The 24808-nt window shown below is 40.5% G+C and overlaps 1 protein-coding gene across 1 annotated transcript; it reads left to right on the forward strand.

Annotated features, from left to right (window-relative positions):
- The first annotated feature begins 377 nt into the window (after positions 1-377).
- On the forward strand, positions 378-24808 carry cdc42ep4b (CDC42 effector protein (Rho GTPase binding) 4b). Its single transcript, XM_031315073.2, has 2 exons — positions 378-618; positions 21212-24808. The coding sequence occupies exon 2, from the start codon at positions 21401-21403 to the stop codon at positions 22403-22405; it is 1005 nt and encodes a 334-aa protein (XP_031170933.1). The 5' UTR covers positions 378-618; positions 21212-21400; the 3' UTR covers positions 22406-24808.

Below are 24808 nucleotides of genomic sequence, written 5' to 3' on the forward strand. Positions count from 1 at the left end.
ATGCTAGGAGTATCGGCTGGCTGGTTGCCTGGCAACTGCAACAGGAGCTAGGATAATGTGTTAATATGTGAGTTTTCAGGTGCTGGTAGACAGATTTTGTGTCATTTGGACAGAGCCTGGTGAGCGGTTTCCCTGTTTCCAATTTTTAAACTAAGCTGAGCTAGCTACAGTAAGGGGTATCAATCTTGTTATCTAGCTAGCTAGCTTACTAGCTAAAGTTACTAATCGGCAAGAAAGTGAAAATGCGCATTTTGCAAAAAAGTCTAACTATTACTGCTGGCTTGGGAGCCCCACCAAGTTGAAGTTCCGTCTATTGTTATGTGTTGTGGATGAATGGGCTTCTGTCCCTTTAAACCGCAGCAAGAGGTGGTGCTCTCCGGCACATGAGAGGAGGAGGAGGAGGGGCGGGGGCGCTTTGTGCGCCACACACATGCAAACTAAAACGGACATTCGAGCTCCAACAAGGGAACTGTCCTGTCGCAACTCTCCTGCTTCTCCTGCCTAGGAAACTAAACTGACTTTGCAGTGACAAGGAAGCTTCTCTTCCAGCTTTCCTGAGTTTACGGAAAGCCCAGTGGAATATACTAAACTTCGCCATTGCTCGGACCGTAAAGAAAGGTAACCTTTCTTCATGTTATTGTTTAAGGGTTTAGTGACCTAGCTGTGTTGTATTACGCTTATATCGGGTAGTTATGCAAATTACGACTTTTAGTAATCATTCGGCTGTAGTCAGTATGGCTCAATATAATATTCAGATTATTCTTTGGGGTAAATTACGGACGTAGGTTGAAGTAAAGCCAACGGTGTGAAATCTGCATCTCATTTGAATGTGAAACCTGCCTTTGATCAATCAGCGCCTTGCAGTCCCTTAGATAGAGCCTGTCCCATCGAGCCTGGCTGTCCCATATGGACAATGAGCCCTCTGGCGTCCTCTGTGTCCTCCATCCGCCTGGTAAAGACTGGAAAGTAAAAAGCAAACCATAACATTATGAAAGTCGCCCCTTGAGTTTATTTTCTTGGGTCAAAAAGTGCTCTACAATATACTTGTTTGTTTCAGAATACGCAGGTATTCTTGGCTTGCTTCATCTGGATCTGCATCTTTTTAATCTGTCACTGGAGAAACGTTGCTACTTTTAGGGAAAATAGTTTTTAACCATGCATTCAGTTTAGCTCCTCAAACTTTTTTATGTCATGGGATCTCCTAATATAAAAGCGTTAGATTTGACACAGAGGCACCCATTTTGCAAGAAATCCTGCTTTGTATAATTGCTTATGAAATTACATAACTATCTGTTTTAGAGGCAAGGCCAACACCACAATAATAACAAATAAGCTGATGAAAGGAGTTTTTATTCCTCCTATTTTTACTATTACTAGAAAACTATTACACAGTTGGGATCCCCATTAGGAGTCCCCAAGGGTCCACAGACCTCTGAACACACAAATTACAATACTAATAGAATCACTAACAACTTCATTATTGAATTTGTAGATGCCTAATAGTGGGAATTATGTTGCTGAGTCTGAAAGGGTCCCAAATAACTATTTCCAGCTACAGGATGTGGTTTAAATTAGAGTTGGCAGATGGACTTAAAACATCAGTATTCTTCACTGAGAGTTACGTAACATTAATACTGTGCTACTCTCTGGGAATCTACTAAGAGCTCAACAAACTGCCCAGCTACTTTCACCTCATCTCTCACTCCCAAATTTGTCCACTTTCCTGCATCATTAGTGAGTTGTTCCTGTTTGTGTTTACAGACCTGGCACTTGCCTCTCATGGTCATCAAGCCCAATGAACTGGGTAATTTACTCTAGAATTGCCACCGTGGCTGTATACCTGCCCAGCCTCGTTCATCATGCTCTAATCAAGCCGTATAGTGTGCGCTCGACTTTAACTACACTGACCATAAAGTCTGCAGATCCGTTTTATAACTTTCACTTTAATTATTCCTTGCTCCTCGTCAGTAATCAACCCTTCGTTCTTGTTAAACCGCCAGTCTGGACAAAAGCAGGAGGACATATCGACTAATGGGCTTGGCTTTGGTGTCGTTTTTGTACGACTGTTGCCCTCTGACCCCCTCCTACACTCGCGTACACAAACACACAACCACACCCTAACGGCCCTGAGGTCAGTCCGTATTTGTCACTTTGCTTGATGAATCATTTACCCAACACTGTACTGGTAGCTCTGTGATAAAAGAGAAATGAGGAAACTGGAGAGATTTAGGCCAAGGTCAGACTCTGCCTGATCACCATCACGCCAGCAGCACCACTTTTCCAAGTGTCCTCTTGCTTTTCTGTGTCTTTTCCAGTGACTAAAATGTTGCATTATCACACACACTCCAGGCCTTTCAGCTCCTGGTATGACTTCTCCACAGCTGCCAGGCAGATATCGCTCCATCAAGATCTGTTGTGTGCGCTGCAGAGTCAGAGGGGAGGGGAGTGTGTGTGTCATCTCAGACTGACTGTGCTTTTCCTGCAATGGAGGCTATTTCAGTTAGCTCTGGAGGATACTGCTGCTGCGTAGTGAGGAAACTGGCTACCTGCCCAACTCTGACTGTGCTGAGGTCATTACAGTTTTATACTTGAAAGAGGGAGTGCAGGGGTGGGGGTTGGGTAGAGGCAGTTAGACTCGTTTGCACTCCAGAAAACACTAACTTCAGGCAGTTTCACAAGCAGTTTGTTAAAGTGGAGGGTACCTAATTAGTAAAAAGTGAATCAACACTGAGAAGTTTTATTTGTCTGGATTCAATATTACGTGTAGGTTTAATGTATGGTGTATAAATGTTTTGCTTTTCTTTATATGAGAAAAGAAATGAAAATTAGTTAAACGGAGTCAGATGTTATAACCTACAGTATATTGCATGTTCTTGTTGCTTCCCATGCCTCAGGAAATGGCTATGTAAATTGGTTGCGGCCTTGGTAATCCACCCGCCTATATCTCATGCTCCATAGGAGGCCAACAGGGAATGATGGGAGAATGTCTTGACATTTGGTCTTCTGCATGGCTCCGTTGCAATAACATGGGCTGCACAAAAAGTCCTAGAGTTCAGGAGAGGGAAATAACTCTTTTAAGAATCATTTACTGCGTCTTTATAAACAGCACAAAGATGGACATTTTGCTGAGAGCACGTTTAAGTTGTCACTATAAATAGATAAACTCTGAGTCAAATTCAAAATGGCAGCTGTATGTATATGTAGAAAATATCACTTGTTGAAATATGATTACATTATTGGAAGAGTTTCAGTAATGCACTCCATACCTCTGAAGCTGTGGAGGCCTCTCAGTTTCTGTGAAGTATTAATCACTTCAGGGGTGACGGATGTGTCATTTTTTCAGCTGTTGATACTGGAAAGCATTGAGGCTTATGTTGAACTCCCCGAGGGGAGTTGTTTTGTCTCAGACAATTACAGGATTCACCCGGCCTGCAAAGAAAGCAGCGAGGTCTTTGAACTTTGAAGAGAAATCATGCTGAGGGTTAATCTTTGAAAAGACTTAATATGGGAGCAGAATCCAATGTAATGCAAAGTCTTCAGGCGTTTCGCAGAATATAATTGACTTTGAACTTTAGTCAAGAGAAACACATTAACCAGATCATTCTCGTAAGACAGAGGTTCCCTGTGAAAAAAATAAGCTTTTTAGTTATAATTTAGTTCTTTGGTTTACAACCTTTGTGGCTTGTGGTCAAACCCTTTGTTTCCAGTTGTATGTCTATAAGCTTCATGACCAGGTCAACCAAAGAGTGACTTCTTTTTCTGTTTCATTTGAAAACATTTTTAGAGGTGAAATTATCCAGTAATTCACCAAATGTTTTTTTTTTTTTAAGAAAAACCTAAAAAAACAAATATAAACTGGTCCAGCAGAAATATGTTTTTGCCCTTTAGCTGTCCTATCCTGTTAATCTGCTTCCGACCCCACAGATTTGTCTTGTGACTCCTTTTTTTGATTTGATTTGATTTATTTTGGATTTGACACACAACATAATCCAAAGGATAGCATGTTAAAGTGTAAACACTTATTTCCAACATGGTCCTTAGTGTTAAAACATGCAACACAACACAAAGACCTATTTCAGGTCAAAGACAACAACATATAATATAGGTCATACAAGATTTAAAAGCATTCCAAAATCAGAGAATCATAAATCACATAAAATAATCAGTCTACTCTAACTAAACAATATTGGCTACTCTATTCCATAAAAAAAGCCTTAACCTTGTGTCTAAAAGCCCCTCTGGTATTTACACTTTTGAGGGAAAGCGGCAGATTATTCCACAAAGTTAATAATCCTTGATAGGGAACTGATTTAGTCTACCAAAGCCTTAAAGCATAGCTCTCGCCAAAATGCACCCTAGAGTATTTTTGTGAATGTACCCGGGTCAAACTTTTGTTTAAAAGCATAATTAGGACAGAAACGCCACTTTTAAGATTGACTGTATTCTCGTTTTCGGTCAAATGGCCTTTTGAATGGGAGTCCTAGGGGCACTACTATGATAGCATCAAAATCACTATTTTTAAAACACTAAGAAGGCTCGACACAACATGAAACTTTGCTCGAAGTATCACCAGGGGCTCTACACATGAACTCCAGCATTGAGAACATTGTTTGTGTACACAGAGTTTATTAAAAAAGGTTTTAACAACTCACTGTAGCTGTTGGTTTTCCGGTCGCCGTCTATCGAGCCAGTCAAAAATAGTCGAGGGAGGAGAGTAAAGATGGAAAGCTCCAAAAGCTTAGTTCCATATAAATGCACGGATAATTTGTTGTTTTGTCGTTAGTGAAACACAATATTGACCTTGTAGTTGAAAAAGGAGCCTCATATAAGAATGACATTTCCTCCTAATGGAGTCTGTTCATTCGCATTCGGAGATCGACACTTTTTGACTGACAAGATGGCGGAGAGTGTAAACAACAACAGCTACAGTGAGTTGCTCAAAACCTTTCTTTTTAGTAAACTCTGTGTACACAAACAATGTTCTCAACGCTGGAGTTCATGTGTAGAGCCCCTGGTGATACTTCGAGCAAAGTTTTATGTTGTGTCGAGCCTTCTTAGTGTTTAAAAAATAGTGATTTTGATGCTATCATAGTAGTGCCCCTAGCACTCCCATTCAAAAGGCCATTTGACCGAAAACGAGAATACGGTAAATCTTAAAAGTGGCGTTGCCGTCCTAAATATGCTTTTAAACGAAAGTTTGACTCGGGTACATTCACAAAAAGACCCTAGTTTGCATTTTGGCGAGAGTTACACTTTAAGTAGACTATTGTTCTCTAGAAAGTCATGTTCTATTTTATTTTGTGTAGATGTATTTCAAATGATATTTTGAAATTTTTATGGAACTACACAATTTGTATGTTAAATAGTTAAAGAGGTCAAAACCGTGCCTCAGGGGTTTTGTGCCACACACCCAGAAAATGCATCAACATTCAATATTCAGCACAAGGCTGTCCCTGTTACTCAGAGAGAAACCTTAGTGACACCACATGCCCTTTACCATCCCATTTAACAACAATATATCACGGCTGTTCCCAAGAAAAGGGGCCACTTTCTCTTTTTCTTTTGCGCAAAACAACCATGCACCAGTCACTCAATCGCTCAGATCTTTGCCTGTTTTGGTTACTGTCAGTGTAACATAACCATTGTAAAGGAAAATAACCAGTTCAACAAGAATTATTACCTGTGTGGCGTACACTCCACATTAAAGTCACCTCACTCCATTCTTGAAAACACCAATGACAGTTTGACGCCCCAACTTCTAATCCCATGCTTTAAAATAACATAATTCAAATATTTTCTTTATGTTTATAGCACATCGTCGTCACTCACCTGTAGCACTGAAATGTACTCCAGCACCTGTCATTGTTTGGATGTCTTTGAACTGCATTGTTTAAAGCACAAAACCAGTTTGGTTAATTATCATGTCTGAGATAAAGGCCAGTGAAGCTAACTAGCCAGCCTGGTGGGTTGTTCCCACATTGCACAAGTTTCCTCTGTGGTTTTTGTTTTATGTGACAACGCCACAGAACAACATCATCAGCTGGCACACCTGTCCAACTCACATCCTCAGGAATCCTATCTTATTACAAACATATTTTGGAATATGTGTCATTGCTTTGTTTCGATTTTGACTTGTGGGTGCTAACAACAGTGGCTCTGATTTAAAGGAAATTATAACCTGGATCTTATTTATCCATTTGTGCACATTTCTTTGTTGGTCCTAATAATGTAGCCTCCTCACCACCTCCATTGTAGAGATTTAGGTAACCCAGACTTTAGAAAGAAAAACTTTAAATGGTTCAGAAGGATCACAAGCCTCCTACAGCTTTTTAAAGTGCCCATATTATGAAAAAATCACTTTTTCTGGGATTTGGGGTGTTATGTTGTGTCTCTGGTGCTTCCACACACATACAAACTTTGAAAAAAATCCATCCATGCTGTTTAGAGTGAGATACGGTTACTGAATGTGTCCTGCCTTCAGTCTCTGGGTGAGCTGTTCAAAATCGGGACGGCTTGTGACGTCGCAAGCCGAAACGAGCAGGCTAACCGCAACCATTAGCTCGTAGCGTTAGCATGCTAACGCTAATGCTAACGCTAGCATGCTACCTCGTTCTCAATAGCAAAGCACTGCTACAACACACACAAGTTCACAAGTTCACCATAATCTACAAAAGAACTACTTACATGTGCGCCCTCATTTAGAAGTCTCCCAGCTAATCCTGCCTTGTAACTGACCGAAGTTGTAGAAACAGCCTTTCTTTTACTGTCTATGGAGCTAGCTAGCTGACATGATCTACATCTGAGCTACTGCACATGTGCAAGTGCAATCAAAGATAGTACAGAAGAAGAAGAAGAAAAGAGGTCTCACTCTGTAGCTAAAACAGAGACCAGCTGAAAAGAGGATCTGCAGCAGTGAGAGAGAGCACTGCAGTACAACAAAAATATGGTGTTTTTTGAAAATTAAACCATGTAAACCTATTCTGGTACAACCTTAAAATACAATTATGAACCTGAAAATGAGCATAATATGGCTGCTTTAAAGAGTCTAGTACTTTCTGTGTTTACTTTAGTCATTCCGAGAAAAGTGTTTCTGTTAAATGAAGTTTTTTTTTTTTTGGAAAGTTGTAGGAATCTTGAACTCTTTGCCCTGATTGAAGTTGTTATTAACATAGTAGTTCTTAAAGACCCCATCTAATAAAATGTGATCTTTACCATAATGGTAAAATAATGGACAAAAATATAACCCAGGTTGACAAATAACATCATTTTCCTTTAACATGACAAGGTGCTATCTTTTAAAACCTTGAAACTGAGCATGAACCTCATGAGCAGCATACAATTTCCCCATGCCATTCAATTCATTAGAAAATATTTGGTTGCACATACTGGTTAAAATTGATAATAACCCAGCAGTTGATTATAACAGGTTTATCCGCTGAACTGTGTCTGATAAGAAACTCAGTTGACCTGCCTTTCGTTGTTGTACATTTCTTTTAAAATCCAACATCCAACTGCAGTTACTACTCCATCAGCTCTGTCGTCTGTAGCAGCACTAATGCTTGCTTCTATGAACACTCAGTTAAACATTAACCACGTATGATTGCATTAGGTTTCCCGCCTCTGCCGGCACAATATTGCTTTTAGCAGCAGGGCCATGGTTGATGCAATATGTTGTCTTGACTATGACTGGCCGGTCATATATTGAAAACACACATGACTGTGCAACTGGCCATTGTGGTCCAGGCTTTAGCCTGTTTACAGTCCAGTGAGCCCTCATTGTTTTCAGCTCTGTATGGAAATATAAACAGGTGGTTTCTCTCTCAGGCGTACTGAAAAGACAAAGGATGGCTGTTGATGTAACTGCGGTCACTGGCTGACAAATTCATGATGGGAAACTAATTCAGGAAATGGGAACATTTACGTGAACTATTGTGGGCTGTTGTCATGGTTGTCTGATGATTCCGTGAGAATTGCTGGTTTCCTTATTAATAAAGACTCATAACCTCTTCCTGCCAGGACATTTTAGGTCAGCAGTCCAGTGTTGTGAATGGACTGTGGTAGAAGGTTACAATACCTGGATAGATAAGCGCCAAAGGCCTTTTGTCTCTTTGTATTAAATAATTTGTGAATCACCGTCAATAGTGGGTGTCATTCATTTGGGTCACCTTTCCTTTTATTGGTACATGCGTGTGGTTTGGGTGTGCCAAAAGGGTTTGGTTCTCGTCTTCCTCTGTACTACTGCTTTGTTTTTTGTTTTCTTTCTCCTCTATTGTACTTTGTGTGACATAGCTGGTTCCTCAGTTACAGAGACATGTTGTCTGCTATTTGGTGTGGGTGTGTGTGTTGGTTTGTTTTTGATTTCAGTTCGAGCGGGGTCCTTTGATGGACTTTAAACTTAGTGTTCAACACACACGCACACGCACACACACACATTTCCTATGCATGTAAACACAGCTACAACAGGCCATCTGTATGTGCTTCACTAATGAAAACTGTATGCTTGCAGACACATGTTTCCAGGAAAACCAAGTTGTTGCTTGATTGCCAAATCAAAGTAGCATGCCAGATGTGCCAGATGTGAAAGCTATCTTTAAGAAAACCAAATAAAAGAAAAAGATGGATTGCGGTAAGATGACACCAACGATAGCTCAAAGACTTTCCTGACATGTTCAGGTGATGATTTCCAACAGCTCTCAGAATTTGGCCCTATTATCATCTGGCCAACAGATCTACAGGTTTCAAAGCAGCCATGTTATGTGATGTTAAGTTGTGGTTATTCACGTGAATTCAATTTCTTACATTTAACAACCTGAAAACAGAGAATGTTTGATATTTTTTCAATCGTACTTGATTATCAAAATGATTAATTAATTAATTAATTAATTGACTAATTGTGTCATTACTCTTACAGCTTATTTGGCTTCAGTGACATGAATTTAGCTGCCGTGCACATATTTAGTCCATATTAGATTATAGCATGCACACAGATCAAATCTGTCTCAGTGAGCCGAGCTGCTGAAATGTAATCAGTCCTTGTGTGCTTAGCTGGACACTCCCGAAGAGAGAGAGAAGGAGAGAGACACACACACACACACACACACACACACACACACACACACACACACACACACACACAGAGCAAGTATGGCCTCCTCACACTCAGCACTAACCAAATCACAGTGGATGGAGGTAAATCAAGCAAGGGTGATATTACGTTAACAATGTGTACAAGAGCATGAGTTCCCGTCTCTGTCCTGTTCTGGGGTTTTTCAGCTTGTCAACTGCTGTTGTGAATTGCTATTATCAGGTTGAAGTGGCCATGTTTGTGGGCCCACGTGTTCTCTTTTGTCAGCAAGTGTTTTGTTGTTTGCCATTGGTGTCATTAAAGTTAACACGATGGGGGTTTATTAACTCATCTTGTCAGTCAGGGCTTGGTGCCTGAGGCCTTTATAACTGGTTTGTGTGTTTGACTTCAGTGGGGGGGGCTGCATATAAAAATAAAAGGCCAGGAGCCGTTAAGAAGTTGACACAGTGCAGAAAACGGTCACTTATCTTCCAGTCACACTGAGAAGCCTCCTGCTGATTTCACCAACGTTTGGATGTGTGTGTGTGTGTGTGTGTGTGTGTGTGTGTGGGGGGGGGGGGCTTTTTGGTGATTTGGCATATTTTATTTCCCAATGGTCTCATTCTAAGCAATTTGCCTTTGACCGTCCTTTGGAAAAATAGCAGCCAATATTGCCAGTAAACTATTTGAACTTATTAACTATAGTGCAAGCCAAATGTGACTTCAACATCCCTGCTGTAACAGAGCATTTTGTTTTCCCTCTCTGTCTTTTTAGCACAATCCTCTTTAGAAATTCTGCTTTGTTTTGTCGTCCAGCAGCTATTGGGCGGTTAATTCAACCACTTGGCTAAGATCCTGTACTCTGGTACCAGGCATGAATGCTGTCTATTTGTCAGAGACTGATGGGGCGGATTTTAGGGATTAATTAGACATGTACTTTCACATGCACACACACACAGTACGTACAATCCCTCCACTGTAGGCATAATGAGATTTTGGGTACATTTCATTCGGGACACGGAGAAAGAACGTCTGTCACTGTGCTGTCACTGTGCTGGCATGACTGAGTGAATCCAATAGTGACACCCTCCACCACCCCTTTGAGACTATGTTTCTCTTCAGTGCCTCCATCTGTGCCTTTCCTTTATTTTTTAATCCCTGCAGTATTGTTGCTTTACATGGTTAAGGTTGTGGCCCTCCACAGTTTTATTCAGGATATTATTCATACATGGAGAGGAGGGGCATTTTTTCCCAAAACAAACTCTCAGTTGATTTTGTTTCGGGCAATGGCTTATTATATAATCAAGAAACATTTTCATATCTATCTGTTTGGTTTTTAGCCAAGGTTCTTCTTCTTTTTCCTCTCTGGCTGGAGCACAGCATGGCAGCCCACCCAGTATCTGACCAAACACTTTGTCCAACTGTGCAAGAGTAACAGCTTGATAAAAGGCCAGCTTGACTGGAAACAGAGAGAAATCATTTGGAAGCCTGTCCTCTGCTTCTGAATATGAGGATTTGAAAAGATTAAAAAAAGATCGCCCTAGTCACGTGATGAGTGTGTTACCGGGTGTGCCAGGGTCATAACAGGAGCTTGTGCAACACACCATAAGCGATAGAAGATGGATTTTGGAGTCAGACAGAATAGGGCTGGCTGGTGGGGCAGCAGGAGGTCGGTTTGTTTGTGTTCTTTTGGGTGGACGGAGGTCTAGAGTTTGCTGTCCTGAGCTCCTGTCACACAGAGCAGAGGACCGGCTCAGGCATGCTGGTTTTATTTGCTCACGTCAAACACGCTGCCCTTAATCCTCCCGTGGTTTTGTTTCTGCCGGTGCAGCATTGGGGCCCTGGAGGCTGACGCGCTACAGTTTACAAACACACACAGAGGGCATTTAGGCCTGGTACTTGGGCAACTGTCTGGCTGATGTAGGTACATTTCCCCTGGCCAGCTTTTTTTTTTTTACATGAACAAGATTAGTCTTTTTTTGTCTTCTGCAAAAAAAAAATTTACCATCAACATTTCAGGGTGATGAGAACACTTCACCTCTGACCTCAAGTCCAACATGTTTCTGAGGCCCGTTTCTGAAAGCAGGTTCAGTGAAAACTCTGAGTTTGTTAACCCTGAAATGAGGGAACCTCAGAAAGGGAGGTTAATCAAACCTGAGAGAGAGTGGTAACTCCCGCCCGTTTCAGAAAGAGAGGTAACTTAACCTCAGTCAGTTACTATGGTAACTGAGTCTGTGAACCTAACCTGGTCGGAAACAGGTTTTCTTCAAGAAACCTCGAGTTTCTTGAAGAGTTTCCTCTCAGTCTCCTCACTCTGACACAGCACTTTCATTTCCTCATTCATTCATTCATTCAGTCTGTATCAGGCGCATTTTAGCGCAGTTTGTTATCTGCATTTAATAAAAAAACAGGGTTGGTTTATTAACCGTGTTAGACAGACTATAAAACTTTTTTTTTTCTCAAAACATGGCATTTCCTTTTGTTGACGATCCTGTTGATGAAGAAGCTGTATAACTGCTGGGAGTTAAACACGTCGGGAGATGATATTGATAGATGCATTTTCATTTCTAGATGCTAGCCTACCTATTTGAGCGGTATTGTTTTTCTTCCCAGTCTATCAGTTATGTAGCCTACATAACCTTATCCGTCCTCATATCACTAACGTCACCCATCGTGGACATGCTCTTACATCCCAGCAGATTATTTGTGTCGCATTACGTTTTTTTTTCCAAACGGCAGTTTTCTTTACAACATTGGTGATGCGGAGCATTTTAGTAAAGCCACTGTAGCGCCGTCAGAAGAGTGTGACTTGCTCTGAAACGTGTTTTAAACGTTTTTGTAGTGTTCCCTGGACACAAACCAGTAAGAGCCATTAAAAAGGAGTTCCACAGTATTGCAGGTGAATGATGTAAACCATTTGAAATAAAAGATTATGAATTATAATTATGTTAATGATGGTGCTGCAGCCTCAGAATGGGATTAGTAGGCTAGTATTTTTTCGCTCGCAGGATTGCACCGAAATGAAATACATTATAGGTTCAATACCATTTCACCAGTAATATTATACTTAGGCCTGTCACGATAACAAATTTTGCTGGACGATAAATTGTCCCAGAAATTATTGCGATAAACGATAATATTGTCATTCTGAGACCATTTTCATCTAATATAATGATAATGGCATAATAATGAAGGTACACCTTTTCAAAGATCATTAAACTTTTATTTCTAAAGAATATTTAAAACTGGAACTGGAAGACATTTTAAATATCCACAATATGTCTTTGATCTCTTTTAGTATGTCGTCTTTCATGCTGTTGTACAGTTGTGGAATTGCCGTTTGTGACACGTATGTTCTCACAGGTAATTCGTACTGGCTGTCAAATGTTTGCAGCATTCGTCGAGTGTTTGTTTGTGTGATAGACTACAGACTCTGTACTACATTTAACAATTATTTATTAAACATTAAATATTAAATTTAAATAATATATAATTAATAAATTATATCCATATCTATGTGGCTATCTGCCACATGGCGAGTAAATGTTTGTATCAATAGTTCTGTTTTTCAGTCTTCATTTTGGCGAAGGTGCAGCTACTTTCTTCTGCTCCTCTGCTGTCTGCAGGTCGGAGCTTTGCGGGGACGGGCCGACACCCACACACACACACACACATACACTGGCGCACACACAAAAACTGGCGCACACACCAGACGCCAGCCACCACGTCACTTCTGTTTACTGATAGCTATCGTTTACCTCAGGCTAATTAATTAGCTAGTAAGTGGCGATTTCTGGCAGCCAGAATTTTCAAAAGAAAGCACAATGAAAAAATCTGATTTTTTTTTTTTATCGTGTGATTAATTGATTAATTGATTTATTGACTATTGCGACAGGCCTAATTATACTTACGATTAAATATGATATTAATACACTATATTGGAACTTCCGCATTTACTCTAGCACCAATTTTCTCCCACGCAAATTCTCTCTCTTTTGCAGCAGCCGTTGTGTTGCTTTTTTTAACGAAATACATGTTCAAACTCACTGTATGTGCACATGAGTATTTCCGATGACCAGCTTGTTTGTGGTTGTTACCATGGTGAATCGTTGTATCATGGCTCCATTCATGCTGCCTTTTTATAGTGGTGGTGCACACGCTTAACTCTGAGTCAACCTACTTAATGGAACCAACTCAAATCAGCTGTTCTGGATCTCAGGGTAAATCAACTCAGAGTTCAGGGTTGGACTCAGAGTTACTTAAACCTCCTTCCTGAAAGGGGCCCCAAGTTACTTTAAAGCTATAGTGCATAGTTTCTACCATCCCCATGAGGAATTCTAAGTAATGACAACAAAACTGTCGGTGCATCCACATGAGCATCCAGCCTTCCGTGACCGCCCCCCCCAACGCGAAAGTCTAACTTTACTTTTAATGATATTAAACAAAGAGAAATGTTCTCCCCTCGTCTTAAAATGGCCATAAATCGATACTAGAGTAGCTACTTTCTTGTTTACTGCTGCAATGAAACAGGTTCTCTGAGTGAAGAGACTATCTCTCCACCGTACATATGAAATATAGGTGCAGGACGGCACCTCAGGAGTTTTCGTTTCATTCAAATAACGTTTTGTTTACATTCAGGCTTTCTCACCAGAACCATTCTGCTCATCCTTAATGTCTAATAAGCATGTTTAATGCATTTCTGCCACATAAAGCATAAAGGCTTTTTTATAAATTTGAGAAAAAAAAATCTTAACTCGAGACATTGTCTCGAGCTTTCAATCACAACTTGCATCTTCCTCAGCGGTATTTCATAAAGCATTCTATAAATAATTGATAAATGATGATATACTCCGGTGAGGAGGACTGTGAGTTGTGGTTAGGTGCTGGAAAAAGCTAGTAAGTGGATTTAGGATTTCCAAGGTCACTTTATTTTGTGCAAATTTCTAATTTCATGTTTTTTTTCTCCTCTTTAACTGCTAAAGAACAAGTAATGCAAACACTAAAATTACTCAACATGCACTATTTTTTATTAACTTAAATTATGAATTAACTAGCAACACAAAACAGGTCACATTGACTCTTATGGGACATTAGAACCAAATGGACATTTTAGTATTTAAGTATTCAGTTTTTCCAGTTTTTCATACTTTTCCAGAGTATTTTTCATCTGAATTTGTCTCTGGTCAGGTCAGGTCAGTACATGAGGAGGAACAACCTTTACTGTTAATGGCTCCTGTTTCTTCTCAGAAATTCCATACTGTGGGAGTGTTGAATTACAGTAAGTAAGTACAGAGCGCTCCAGGTGTGTTTAACATGCGTTGGATCCATTTACTGTGGTATCATACTTCATATACAGTGAGGAAAATAAGTATTTGAACACCCTGCTATTTTGCAAGTTCTCCCACTTAGAAATCATGGAGGGGTCTGAAATTGTCATCATAGGTGCATGTCCACTGTGAGAGACATAATCTAAAAAAAAAAAATCCAGAAATCACAATGTATGATTTTTTAACTATTTATTTGTATGATACAGCTGCAAATAAGTATTTGAACACCTGAGAAAATCAATGTTAATATTTGGTACAGTAGCCTTTGTTTGCAATTACAGAGGTTTCCTGTAGTTTTTCACCAGGTTTGCACACACTGCAGGAGGGATTTTGGCCCACTCCCCCACACAGATCTTCTCTAGATCAGTCAGGTTTCTGGGCTGTCACTGAGAAACACGGAGTTTGAGCTCCCTCCAAAGATTCTCTATTGGGTTTAGGTCTGGAGACTGGCTAGGTCACGCCAGAACCTTGATATGCTTCTTACAGAGCCACTCCTTGGTTATCCTGGCTGTGTGCTTCGGGTCATTGTCATGTTGGAAGACCCAGCCTCGACCCATCTTCAATGCTCTAACTGAGGGAAGAAGGTTGTTCCCCAAACTCTCGCAATACATGGCCCCGGTCATCCTCTCCTTAATACAGTGCAGTCGCCCTGTCCCATGTGCAGAAAAACACCCCCAAAGCATGATGCTACCACCCCCATGCTTCACAGTAGGGATGGTGTTCTTGGGATGGTACTCATCATTCTTCTTCCTCCAAACACAGTTAGTGGAATTATGACCAAAAAGTTCTATTTTGGTCTCATCTGACCACATGACTTTCTCCCATGACTCCTCTGGATCATCCAAATGGTCATTGGCGAACTTAAGACGGGCCTTGCCATGTGCTGGTTTAAGCAGGGGAACCTTCCGTGCCATGCATGATTTCAAACCATGACGTCTTAGTGTATTACCAACAGTAACCTTGGAAACGGTGGTCCCAGCGCTTTTCAGGTCATTGACCAGGTCCTCCCGTGTAGTTCTGGGCTGATTTCTTTCCTTTCTTAGGATCATTGAGACCCCACGAGGTGAGATCTTGCATGGAGCCCCAGTCCGAGGGAGATTGACAGTCATGTTTAGCTTCTTCCATTTTCTAATGATTGCTCCAACAGTGGACCTTTTTTCACCAAGCTGCTTGGCAATTTCCCCGTAGCCCTTTCCAGCCTTGTGGAGGTGTACAATTTTGTCTCTAGTGTCTTTGGACAGCTCTTTGGTCTTGGCCATGTTAGTAGTTGGATTCTTACTGATTGTATGGGGTGGACAGGTGTCTTTATGCAGCTAACGACCTCAAACAGGTGCATCGAATTTAGGATAATAAATGGAGTGGAGGTGGACATTTTAAAGGCAGACTAACAGGTCTTTGAGGGTCAGAATTCTAGCTGATAGACAGGTGTTCAAATACTTATTTGCAGCTGTATCATACAAATAAATAGTTAAAAAAAATCATACATTGTGATTTCTGGATTTTTTTTTTTTGATTATGTCTCTCACAGTGGACATGCACCTACGATGACAATTTCAGACCCCTCCATGATTTCTAAGTGGGAGAACTTGCAAAATAGCAGGGTGTTCAAATACTTATTTTCCTCACTGTAGATAGAGTTACACTTGTGTGAAATGGGCTGTGAAATGGTGGTATGTTCTTGCACCCTCTTAACATTCACATTCTTTTAACTGTGACTGTTCAAGCTATTTCTACCATTTATCATACAGGGTTAGCCTTAGAGCTGTGTGACTAGATATGAAGTTAAACAGGAAGAACGGGTTCCTTCTGTAGCAGGCAGTAATAAGGTAGTACGGAAGAACAAAGGATGCCGTACTACTGCATAGTGTTAGCGTCGGTAACAGGTCGGCACATTATTGTAGATAATCACATCAGATGTTAAGTATCAGTCAAACATTTTTAGAGCTTCTGATTCACTTTTGATATACGTTATAATGCGAAGCAAGGCTGAGTTTGTATGCTACATGAAGAGTGTATTTCTTCATCTATTATCTGTGCTGTGAGTTAAGGAGTAGATGTTGGACTGGAGGAAACTTTGAGGCGCCTGGAAAAACACAGTGAAGTGAAATGGAGGCTTTGCTAATAAGCTCAAACCAAGGCTACAGCAACATGATGTGAGGCAGAATCAGATTCATACATAGTTGATGAGGTCTCCTATTTCCTTAATTTTTAGCACATTTGTAGCATTTCTGCTAGTTAAAGTTTATTTATTATATTTATATGTAACAATTTGTTTCTTAGACACCAACAATGGGACTTATATAATAACTGTAAATAAGATATAAATAAATGTATAGATAATATTATTACATCTTTACCAAATGTATTAATCCATTGTGTGTACCACTGATGCTACTGATGGACAGCCTGTGTTCATGTTGTCATTTCACTGACACTGTCAGCCTCCTCTCCCCCCGTGGGAATCCAATGTTTGGGCTGGAGGTTATAGACCTCACAAAGTAGCTGCAAATGAAGTTTGCCGACCTTCTTTGTCAGAGTTAAGAACTTTCCATTCTTATGCAGCTCCATTGATTAATTGATTAGCAATGTCATAGATAGTGTTGGCTGGCTCGCATATATTCATTTGCATATCAATGTTGCTGACAATAGGACTGAACAATGGAGCAGATTCAAGGTCCAAGCAGAGGTTTTCTTACTGCTCAGATACGGCCTATATGCAAAAAATGGATAACTGACGACTTAAAGCTAGACTAAGCTGGAGTTTTTTTTGTAGAAATACAGTATTTTAAATCAAACAGTGAACACTAAAGTGTTTGCTTCTCCGAATGAAATGCTGGAATTGGAAATGGAAACATCCCTGTATGTTGTACAACTTACTGACTTCATCTGAAATGATTATTTTGGTATTGGTAACATTTTTGGGTAACCCTATACATGGCTCACCTTTTTTTTTTTACTATATGCTTTCCCAGTAGGAAAAGCATATCTTAATTAAATTCCCCTTTTTACATTCGATAAATATCAAAGTAAATTGCCAGACAATAGTTGGGGTCCCATGGAGGCTTCCACCTTGTGAATAAATGATTGACTCTCTTTTTAAAAATATAAACGCAGTCAGAAATAAAACCAGAAACTATTGCAGTCAGTGTGTCTGTTGCTTTAACTTGACAGTAGTCGAGCTGTGATTGGATAAGCAGCCAAAGCCTCTTTTCCCTGTTCATCGGGTGGAAGGAGAGAAAGTGGCATGGGATAGCTGAGAACTGTATGGCGCCTGTGATCCACGGGATTACAAGAGTGAGACTGAACACTGATGAGCATGGTGGTTGTTATGATGTCATTCTGCACGCATCAGAGTCTGCCAGCGACATAAGATGCCCTTAATCATTCATGGCCCTGTCACCACTTGTCTCAGTTTGAGCTGGGGAGTCATGTGGCACTTTGAGTGCTCGGTTTCATAACGGCTTCTTCACTGACTGGCACGGTGGCTGAGGCAATAATTTTCAACTAAAACAAACAAGATAATACTTATTATGTCCTTAGGCATATTTAGTGCTCTAACACTAGCATGTTCAGCTGCATGTGTGTGTTTTTGTGTGGATATTAGTTGCTATGTCCTAGTAATATAGACCTAGTAATAACTTTGTCTGTTTAGCTCCATGAGCCTGTAAAAAGAGAGCTGAAATGGAATTTTTCCCCCAGCTGAACTGAGACTATGCGTGGTATGGGCCATACAGGCCAGACTGGAATCCCTGGTCACCAAGTTGACCCTATGTTTTCTCTGTCTAGGCACTGAAGCGAAATAACTTTTTTACTTTCATTTATTTTTGAACAAGTCATATATTATTCTCTCTATTCACAAAATCAAAAAAACTTCAGCAACAAATAATTGAGAACATTAATTCCAACTTATCCACTTCACCAGCCTCAAAAAAGTACTAAATAGAGGATACATTAAAGTAAAATAGTGGAATAGTCCACTCAGTCCAAAAGGTTGAGATAATAGATTGTCACATGAAGATTAGAAACCATACAAACAAAAATCATATTCCACTCTTCCTGAAAGTTCCCTCTACAATTGAGTAAATTGTCCTAATATGAAAGAAAAATAGTGTTCTTCTTTCTAGTGGTAAGAATCTCAATAACTAGGCTCAACTATCAATGAATAGTCTAAACATCGGAGGAGATTTTCCTTCCAAAATAACAGAATGGATTTGATTAGTATTTAGCATTTTGTATTATCTAGACAATAAAAACCGGTATGGTATTTACAATGGACTAAAATAAAATGCCTACCATTGACTTGGAGAAAGTATTGATTGACTTTCCAAAACAGAAAAATGATGCATATAAATGTTTGCTCTCTATTTGAAAGAACAGTTAAAGTTATATGCAGAACATTAAAGCACTTTTTTAGACTTTGAAAATGGTCTCTGGACAGTTATTTTGAAACAGTAGATTGCACATAACTGCCATTCTTCATGATTTATCTTTTAAAAAGTACTGAGACTAGAACTGAATATGACAGGACTGCCTGCAGGCAGTAATTCATCTTTTGTCATGCCCACAATAATACGGGGGGGGGGTTAAACTATTCCTCATTAAACACCAAGGGGCCCCAATAGACATTAAATGGGCCATTTCCTAGAATGAATTAAGGTGTTGGGTTTGCACCTTTTGATATTTGAGCACCCACTGACATATGTTATGCTGAGTTTGAATGTCTTGGAGTGACAAGGCACATCAAAGGCATTCTCCTTCAGCTATAGCACTGGGTGATTGTCTTATTGCCCTGCATGTGGCCACCAGGAAGGATTAATCCATCCATCTGAATGAGCTGATCACTCCATGTAGGGGACAAAATCTCTCTAGCTGTCTCCGGCAGGATAAGAGACAGGAAGCTTGCTTGGTAGCCAGTGCTCTGCTGTTGTTGCCATAGAGAAATACAAAAGTACGGGCAGCAGGGAGGAACATATTAGTTGATGAGTTGTCTTGAGTGGTCAGTCACACATTTAGCAGCCTTTTGTGCAGCAGATACTAATTGGCTACTGCACAAGGCATGCATATTAAAGGGTTTAGCTAATAATAGATAATACGGCATTATTCTAACCACTAAGAGTTAGCTCAGAAGGTCTTTGTGGGCATTTGTTTGCTCTACACTATAATCTTATAAAAATTGGAATCCAGTTGCTGTTTAAAAAGCTTTCGTAACAGTAAGCCAATTCCAGTTGTCACATATTTAGGGTGTGAACTTGAACTCAAATGTCTTTTACAATAGAATGAAAATAAGCTTTTCGAGTACTATTGTTAATGCATTTGCTCTTTGTTAGGCCTTCTTTTGTGCCTGATCTTCTTTGTTGTGGGGACAGTGCATCGCTGCCATTAACAACACCAAAACTACAGAAGAAATCTTGAATGAAGTTGTTGAATATAGAGGATAAGACCTTTGGCAGTGTATAGAGTTCAGTTCTCTTTGGGGATGATCTCTCTTTTTAAAGAGGGCAAGAGCAACCAAAAAAAAACCAGCGCTAGCTTTTATCACCCTCTTTACCCCCTCTGTTCCCTCCAGTGTTAGTTGCCTTTCCAGTTGAATGGGTTCTTGTCAGAGATGCAAATGTTTTCATGGGTGACGTTCCTTTGGAATATTGTTGAGTGAAGCCCCCATTCATTCACTGTGGGGATACGCATACAGGCCTAGAGCGTGGGCTTGAACTCCAGTTTGAAAACACTGATGATGATGGGATTGCTGTCTGGCTAAAACAATTGAAACCCTTGTTAATGTCAGTAACACATGGAGCTAGTGGACTGTAGCTAGCACACAAGTGGGTGTTTAAACCTCTTCACCACTCTATTCTGTTTTAAGATCATGTTTCAAGGCTTGAGTCACTGGTGACTTGACATTAGTTTGGTCTATGAAATGAGCCATATTATCTGCTTATTGAGTCAAAGATAATCAGTGCAAACACACGATCAAGTGGGCTGCATTAAATTAAGAGCACCATGCTTTCCTTACATAAAAAATAAACGTTAATCTATGACTTGGCAATCACAAAGTCAAGCGTATATAAAATGAAGCAGGTGCTTAAATGTCACCTTCAAGGCTAAAGAGACAAAGGCTAAAACTAAAAGGCTAAAAACACACAGAGCTAGCCTAGTGATGGAAACGTTTTATTTCTTGATGATAGGAAGGTTAGAACAAAATGTATCAGATCTGGACTTTCTGAGCTGTGCTGTAAGTCGATCCATGCTGAGGAAACTTTTTTTTCATTCCTTTATTCCTGCCAGCTTGAACTGCTCTGGCTCCCAGTATCCTATGTCTTGCTGGTTATGTAACAGTCAGGGGCCTTAATGGGAACTAAAGCACAACAAAAAAGCAGACACTGCAGCCACTTGAAAAACTGAATGTGACAGCAGCCTATTAGAGCTAAAAATGTTTTACTGGGGGTATTATAACTGGTTTGAAGTAAGGTGAAGGTGCTGTGAACTTTGTACCAGAGTGTTTTTTTTTACTCACCATTACATAATACCCTCATAGACTGCATATAAAAGTTTTTTGTTAGTGTGGAACCACTCAAGTGATGCTTCATTTTAAAGCTCTGTCCTGATCTGCATTAAGTATGGAAACTTTTGTTGCCAGAGCATGTTATGTGATAGTGCGTGATGAGAAATGAATAGCCTAGGCATAGTTCTTTAGAGAAGCAAAGTGGTATGTTACATGTTCAGCAGAATAAAATGCTGTCTGTTATTAATTGCATGTTTCCACGTTGCCTGTCAAGGACAAACATACTGATGTGGTTTTAATGCTCTCTATTCTTCTTCATAGGCTGATCCAACGGTAAGATGAAACCTGAGCTGGAGGACCAGAATGGCTGCCCACATTAAACACCTGGAATTATACTTTCTTTGACAATATCTCATACAATTGCCAAGTCATTCTGGAAGGAACTCTCCTGAACTCCTACAGAACCTAGTTTTATTTCTCTCAGTGGATTATAAGTAACAGACTGCCATCATGCCTATTCTCAAGCAGCTGGTGAACAACTCCAACCAGTCGAAGCGGCGGTCTCGGGCTGACCTGACCGCAGAGATGATCAGCGCTCCATTGGGGGACTTCCGCCACACCATGCACGTTGGCAGGGGAGGGGATGCCTTCGGGGACACTTCATTTCTTAGCACTCGATCAGGGGAACCACCCAGGGAGCCGGAGACAAAGCAGAGCTCCCCAGGCCCCAAACCAGGGCTGTTGTCCCGCACCTTCAGAAGCAGCAAGCGCTCTCAGTCAGTAAACCGGGGGGACAAGTATGACTACAATATGATGGCGCCTTCTGGTGGCTCATCCACCTATGTGAAAAACGCCATATCCCTGCCTTACCTAAACGATGAGGACATTAACAGAGGCAACCAACTGCCGAAGAGCGTGTCCTCAAGCCCGATGAAGAGGCTGTCGGAGATTGAAAGCAAGCCAGTAAATGGAGCGGCAGCGATGGCGACATTGGATGCAGAGTTCGAAGAGCGTAATTTCGGAGAACTTACAGATTTGCCTCCATCCATGCCTAAGGGAGGTGGAATGAAGCACGCAGAGTCTATGATGTCCTTTCACATTGACTTGGGGCCCTCCATGCTCGGGGATATCCTGAGCGTGATGGAAAAGAAGGGCTGGGAGGAGGACGACCTCGGCTACGAAGAGGGCAAGGGTAGCGAGGGCCGTGCGTCACCCTCCCTCATTCCCCACATAGATGATGATGAAGTGGAGGTGCAGGCCCCTGCAAGGCCACCTCGCAGCATGTACCAGCAAAAGCCCATGGTGGATCCCTACACCCTGGAGCTACACACCAGGAACAACCACCATGACCTGGATAGCTGCTCTGTCTCCAGCTCCGGCTCAGTCACTGAGGAGAAACCTCGGTACCACGTCCACGACGGCGACACGGACAGTGCAAAGTACAGTTCACCACGTGGGGAGGAAGACAGAGATTTCACCTTCATGGATGATGACGATGATGAGATTCGAGTGTAGACTATACTGGTATCAACGCCATGAACAGTCCTGAAGGACACTAATGAAGAAGACCAAGCTGGAAAAGGAAGGGAAAAGGATTAGAGGCAGGGCCACATCTGCTTTAAACTTCTTGTAGATCAATCTAATCTCTGCACACTTTGTTCAACATCATAAATAAAACCAATTAAGCCTTATTCACTGTGCTGTAGCAAGGCGATATGAGCTGAGTGCATGCCAGAGTGTTTACAGACTGGCTCACAGACTGCTTTGTTGATCGTGCGGAAATTTGCAACATCAAACTCATTATTATTGGGGAGTTTTCCATTTTTAAATAAGACTGGCTAAAAATCTGCAAGCCTAAGACACTCGTTTTAAAAAGTAAAGGTTGATCATAAGGTTTGAGAACTGTACCCCCAGCTGTCAATCACATGCATATCACATTTGTTGTGTGACATGTGGAGAAGGATATGCAAGATCACAAACCAGAGTTGGATGTGTACTACGGATTCTGAACAAGGAAGAGGGAAGAAGTGAAACTCAGATAGCTTTGTAGCTAGCTTTGTGGGAGTGACCATGGACCTTACTTTGCCAATGACAGTATCTTGGCATAGACACTAAATAGATAAAGTAGTTGTTACTTTTGTCCACATCATACTTTAAGGGGTGATTTCTGTTATGTTCTACTTTATTTTGGGAAGTTGGTATACAGTATCCTGTTGTATTTAAGTTTGCTAGTTTATCATTTTGCCACTGTCTCTCTTTGGCAAGTTCTTAATTCTTAAAATCCACAGAAAGCTGTGGTATTTACTCATTAGTTTTCATAAGGGATGGATCGTACTTAATGTACACTGCTAGGTCTTAAGTTTAGATTTGGGGGCTTTCTCATATGTTGGATTTCTTAAAATAAAAATGTCTTAATGGTACTACAAAGTGAGCTGGCTTCTTACCATTGAAGTTGGCTGCCTGGCACTTAATTATTGGACTCAAGCAGACTGCTATTCCTGTCATGGTAGGGCTGTATTAGTAACAATGACTTCGATTTACACGGAAATCACCTGCTGCTAGTAGTGAATTTGCACACAAAAAAGTGAATTGTCAAAAAGAAGGCCTTTTGTATGTGTTCTGTGTCCTGTACTTTTTCAAACAACAGGACAGAAGTGGTGATTGTGGCCAATTATGTATATTTCTATTTTCTCATTCTACATCTACAGGTTGGTAGGATTAGTGGGTCAGCAGAGAGGCATAACAAGTTTTAAAGGGAGTTAATTAAGTAGAAAAATGGTTATATCAAAATGAATAGTTATGGCTCTATCCAAAACACATGCCCTCTCTCTAGAATGTCTCTAAGGGCAGAGAAAGGATGTGAAAACATGTACAAAGTGTTATTAGAGCACAGCTACTTAATAGATGGGCGTCAGGTATATCTTGGGGCAGTGAGAGTGGCAGATATTTCCTGAACTGACCCCACAAGTGATACTATTCACCTCCTCTACTCAACCCAAATCACACAGTAGTAACAGATGATTAGATCAACCCTGTCTACTCATTAAATTTGCTGGATTATTGGCCCCCAACCAGCTGGAACTGCTCCAGAAACAGCAGGGTCAGGAACAGACAGGTGTTTCTCTTTCTTGTGTTTTAGTTGGTTTTTACAATGCAAGCTCACTCTGTAGGCTCCTCCAGGTTAGTTTCAGTTCTAAATAAGGCAGAAAGAGGTGTACTCTCTATTCCGGTATGCATGATTAATGTCTGACCTTTTTATTATTATTTTGAGTTAGAAAACTAATTGCCTGGTTTGATAAATGAGAGCTTTGAATTTCCTGTTGTGGCGTTGATGCAGGGGTGTCTACATAGAATCAGGATGCTGTGCCATTCTGCCTCGGGTTATTGTAATGTTTTTGGAAGCATGTCTACATGAACAGGTTGCACAAGTTCTGAAATCTGAAGTTCTGAAAAAGCGATCTGGAGCAAATTGCCAAGTATGTTCTAACCATTTTTATTGGCTAACATTAGCAGGGTGTTTGATTTTCTTTTTTACTTATGTTTAGATATGCAGTATGATTTGAGTCAGAGCTCTTTCATATTATTTGTAAATGGGCCAAATTTTAAGATATCTTTTACTTCTATTGATCCATTGTAAAACATGTGGTTTGTAGATTGTTTGGGCAGCTGCAATCCTTCATGTTCATCACCAAGAAATGGACACTTTAAAAAACAAAAACACTCCTTATCTGCCGTTTTAATCAAGTAATGTAAATATAATTTGTGCCATCTGTAATTACAGTAAACAATCTTTGTTATTATCAGCAGTGTGACTATGTGGTAGTGGCGTGAGAACCAGAAGAATATTAGTGGCTTTAACACTAAATAGCACATTGTATTTGCAAGTAAATTTGGAAGAGGTAAATAGAGAATCATGGG

This window comes from Sander lucioperca, chromosome 22 (assembly GCF_008315115.2).
Source record: "Sander lucioperca isolate FBNREF2018 chromosome 22, SLUC_FBN_1.2, whole genome shotgun sequence".
Taxonomy (NCBI): Eukaryota; Metazoa; Chordata; class Actinopteri; order Perciformes; family Percidae; genus Sander; species Sander lucioperca.

What these genes read in the sequence shown, in the direction of transcription:
- cdc42ep4b (XM_031315073.2), top strand. Translation starts at nt 21,401, where the DNA reads ATGCCTATTCTCAAGCAGCTGGTGAACAACTCCAACCAGTCGAAGCGG.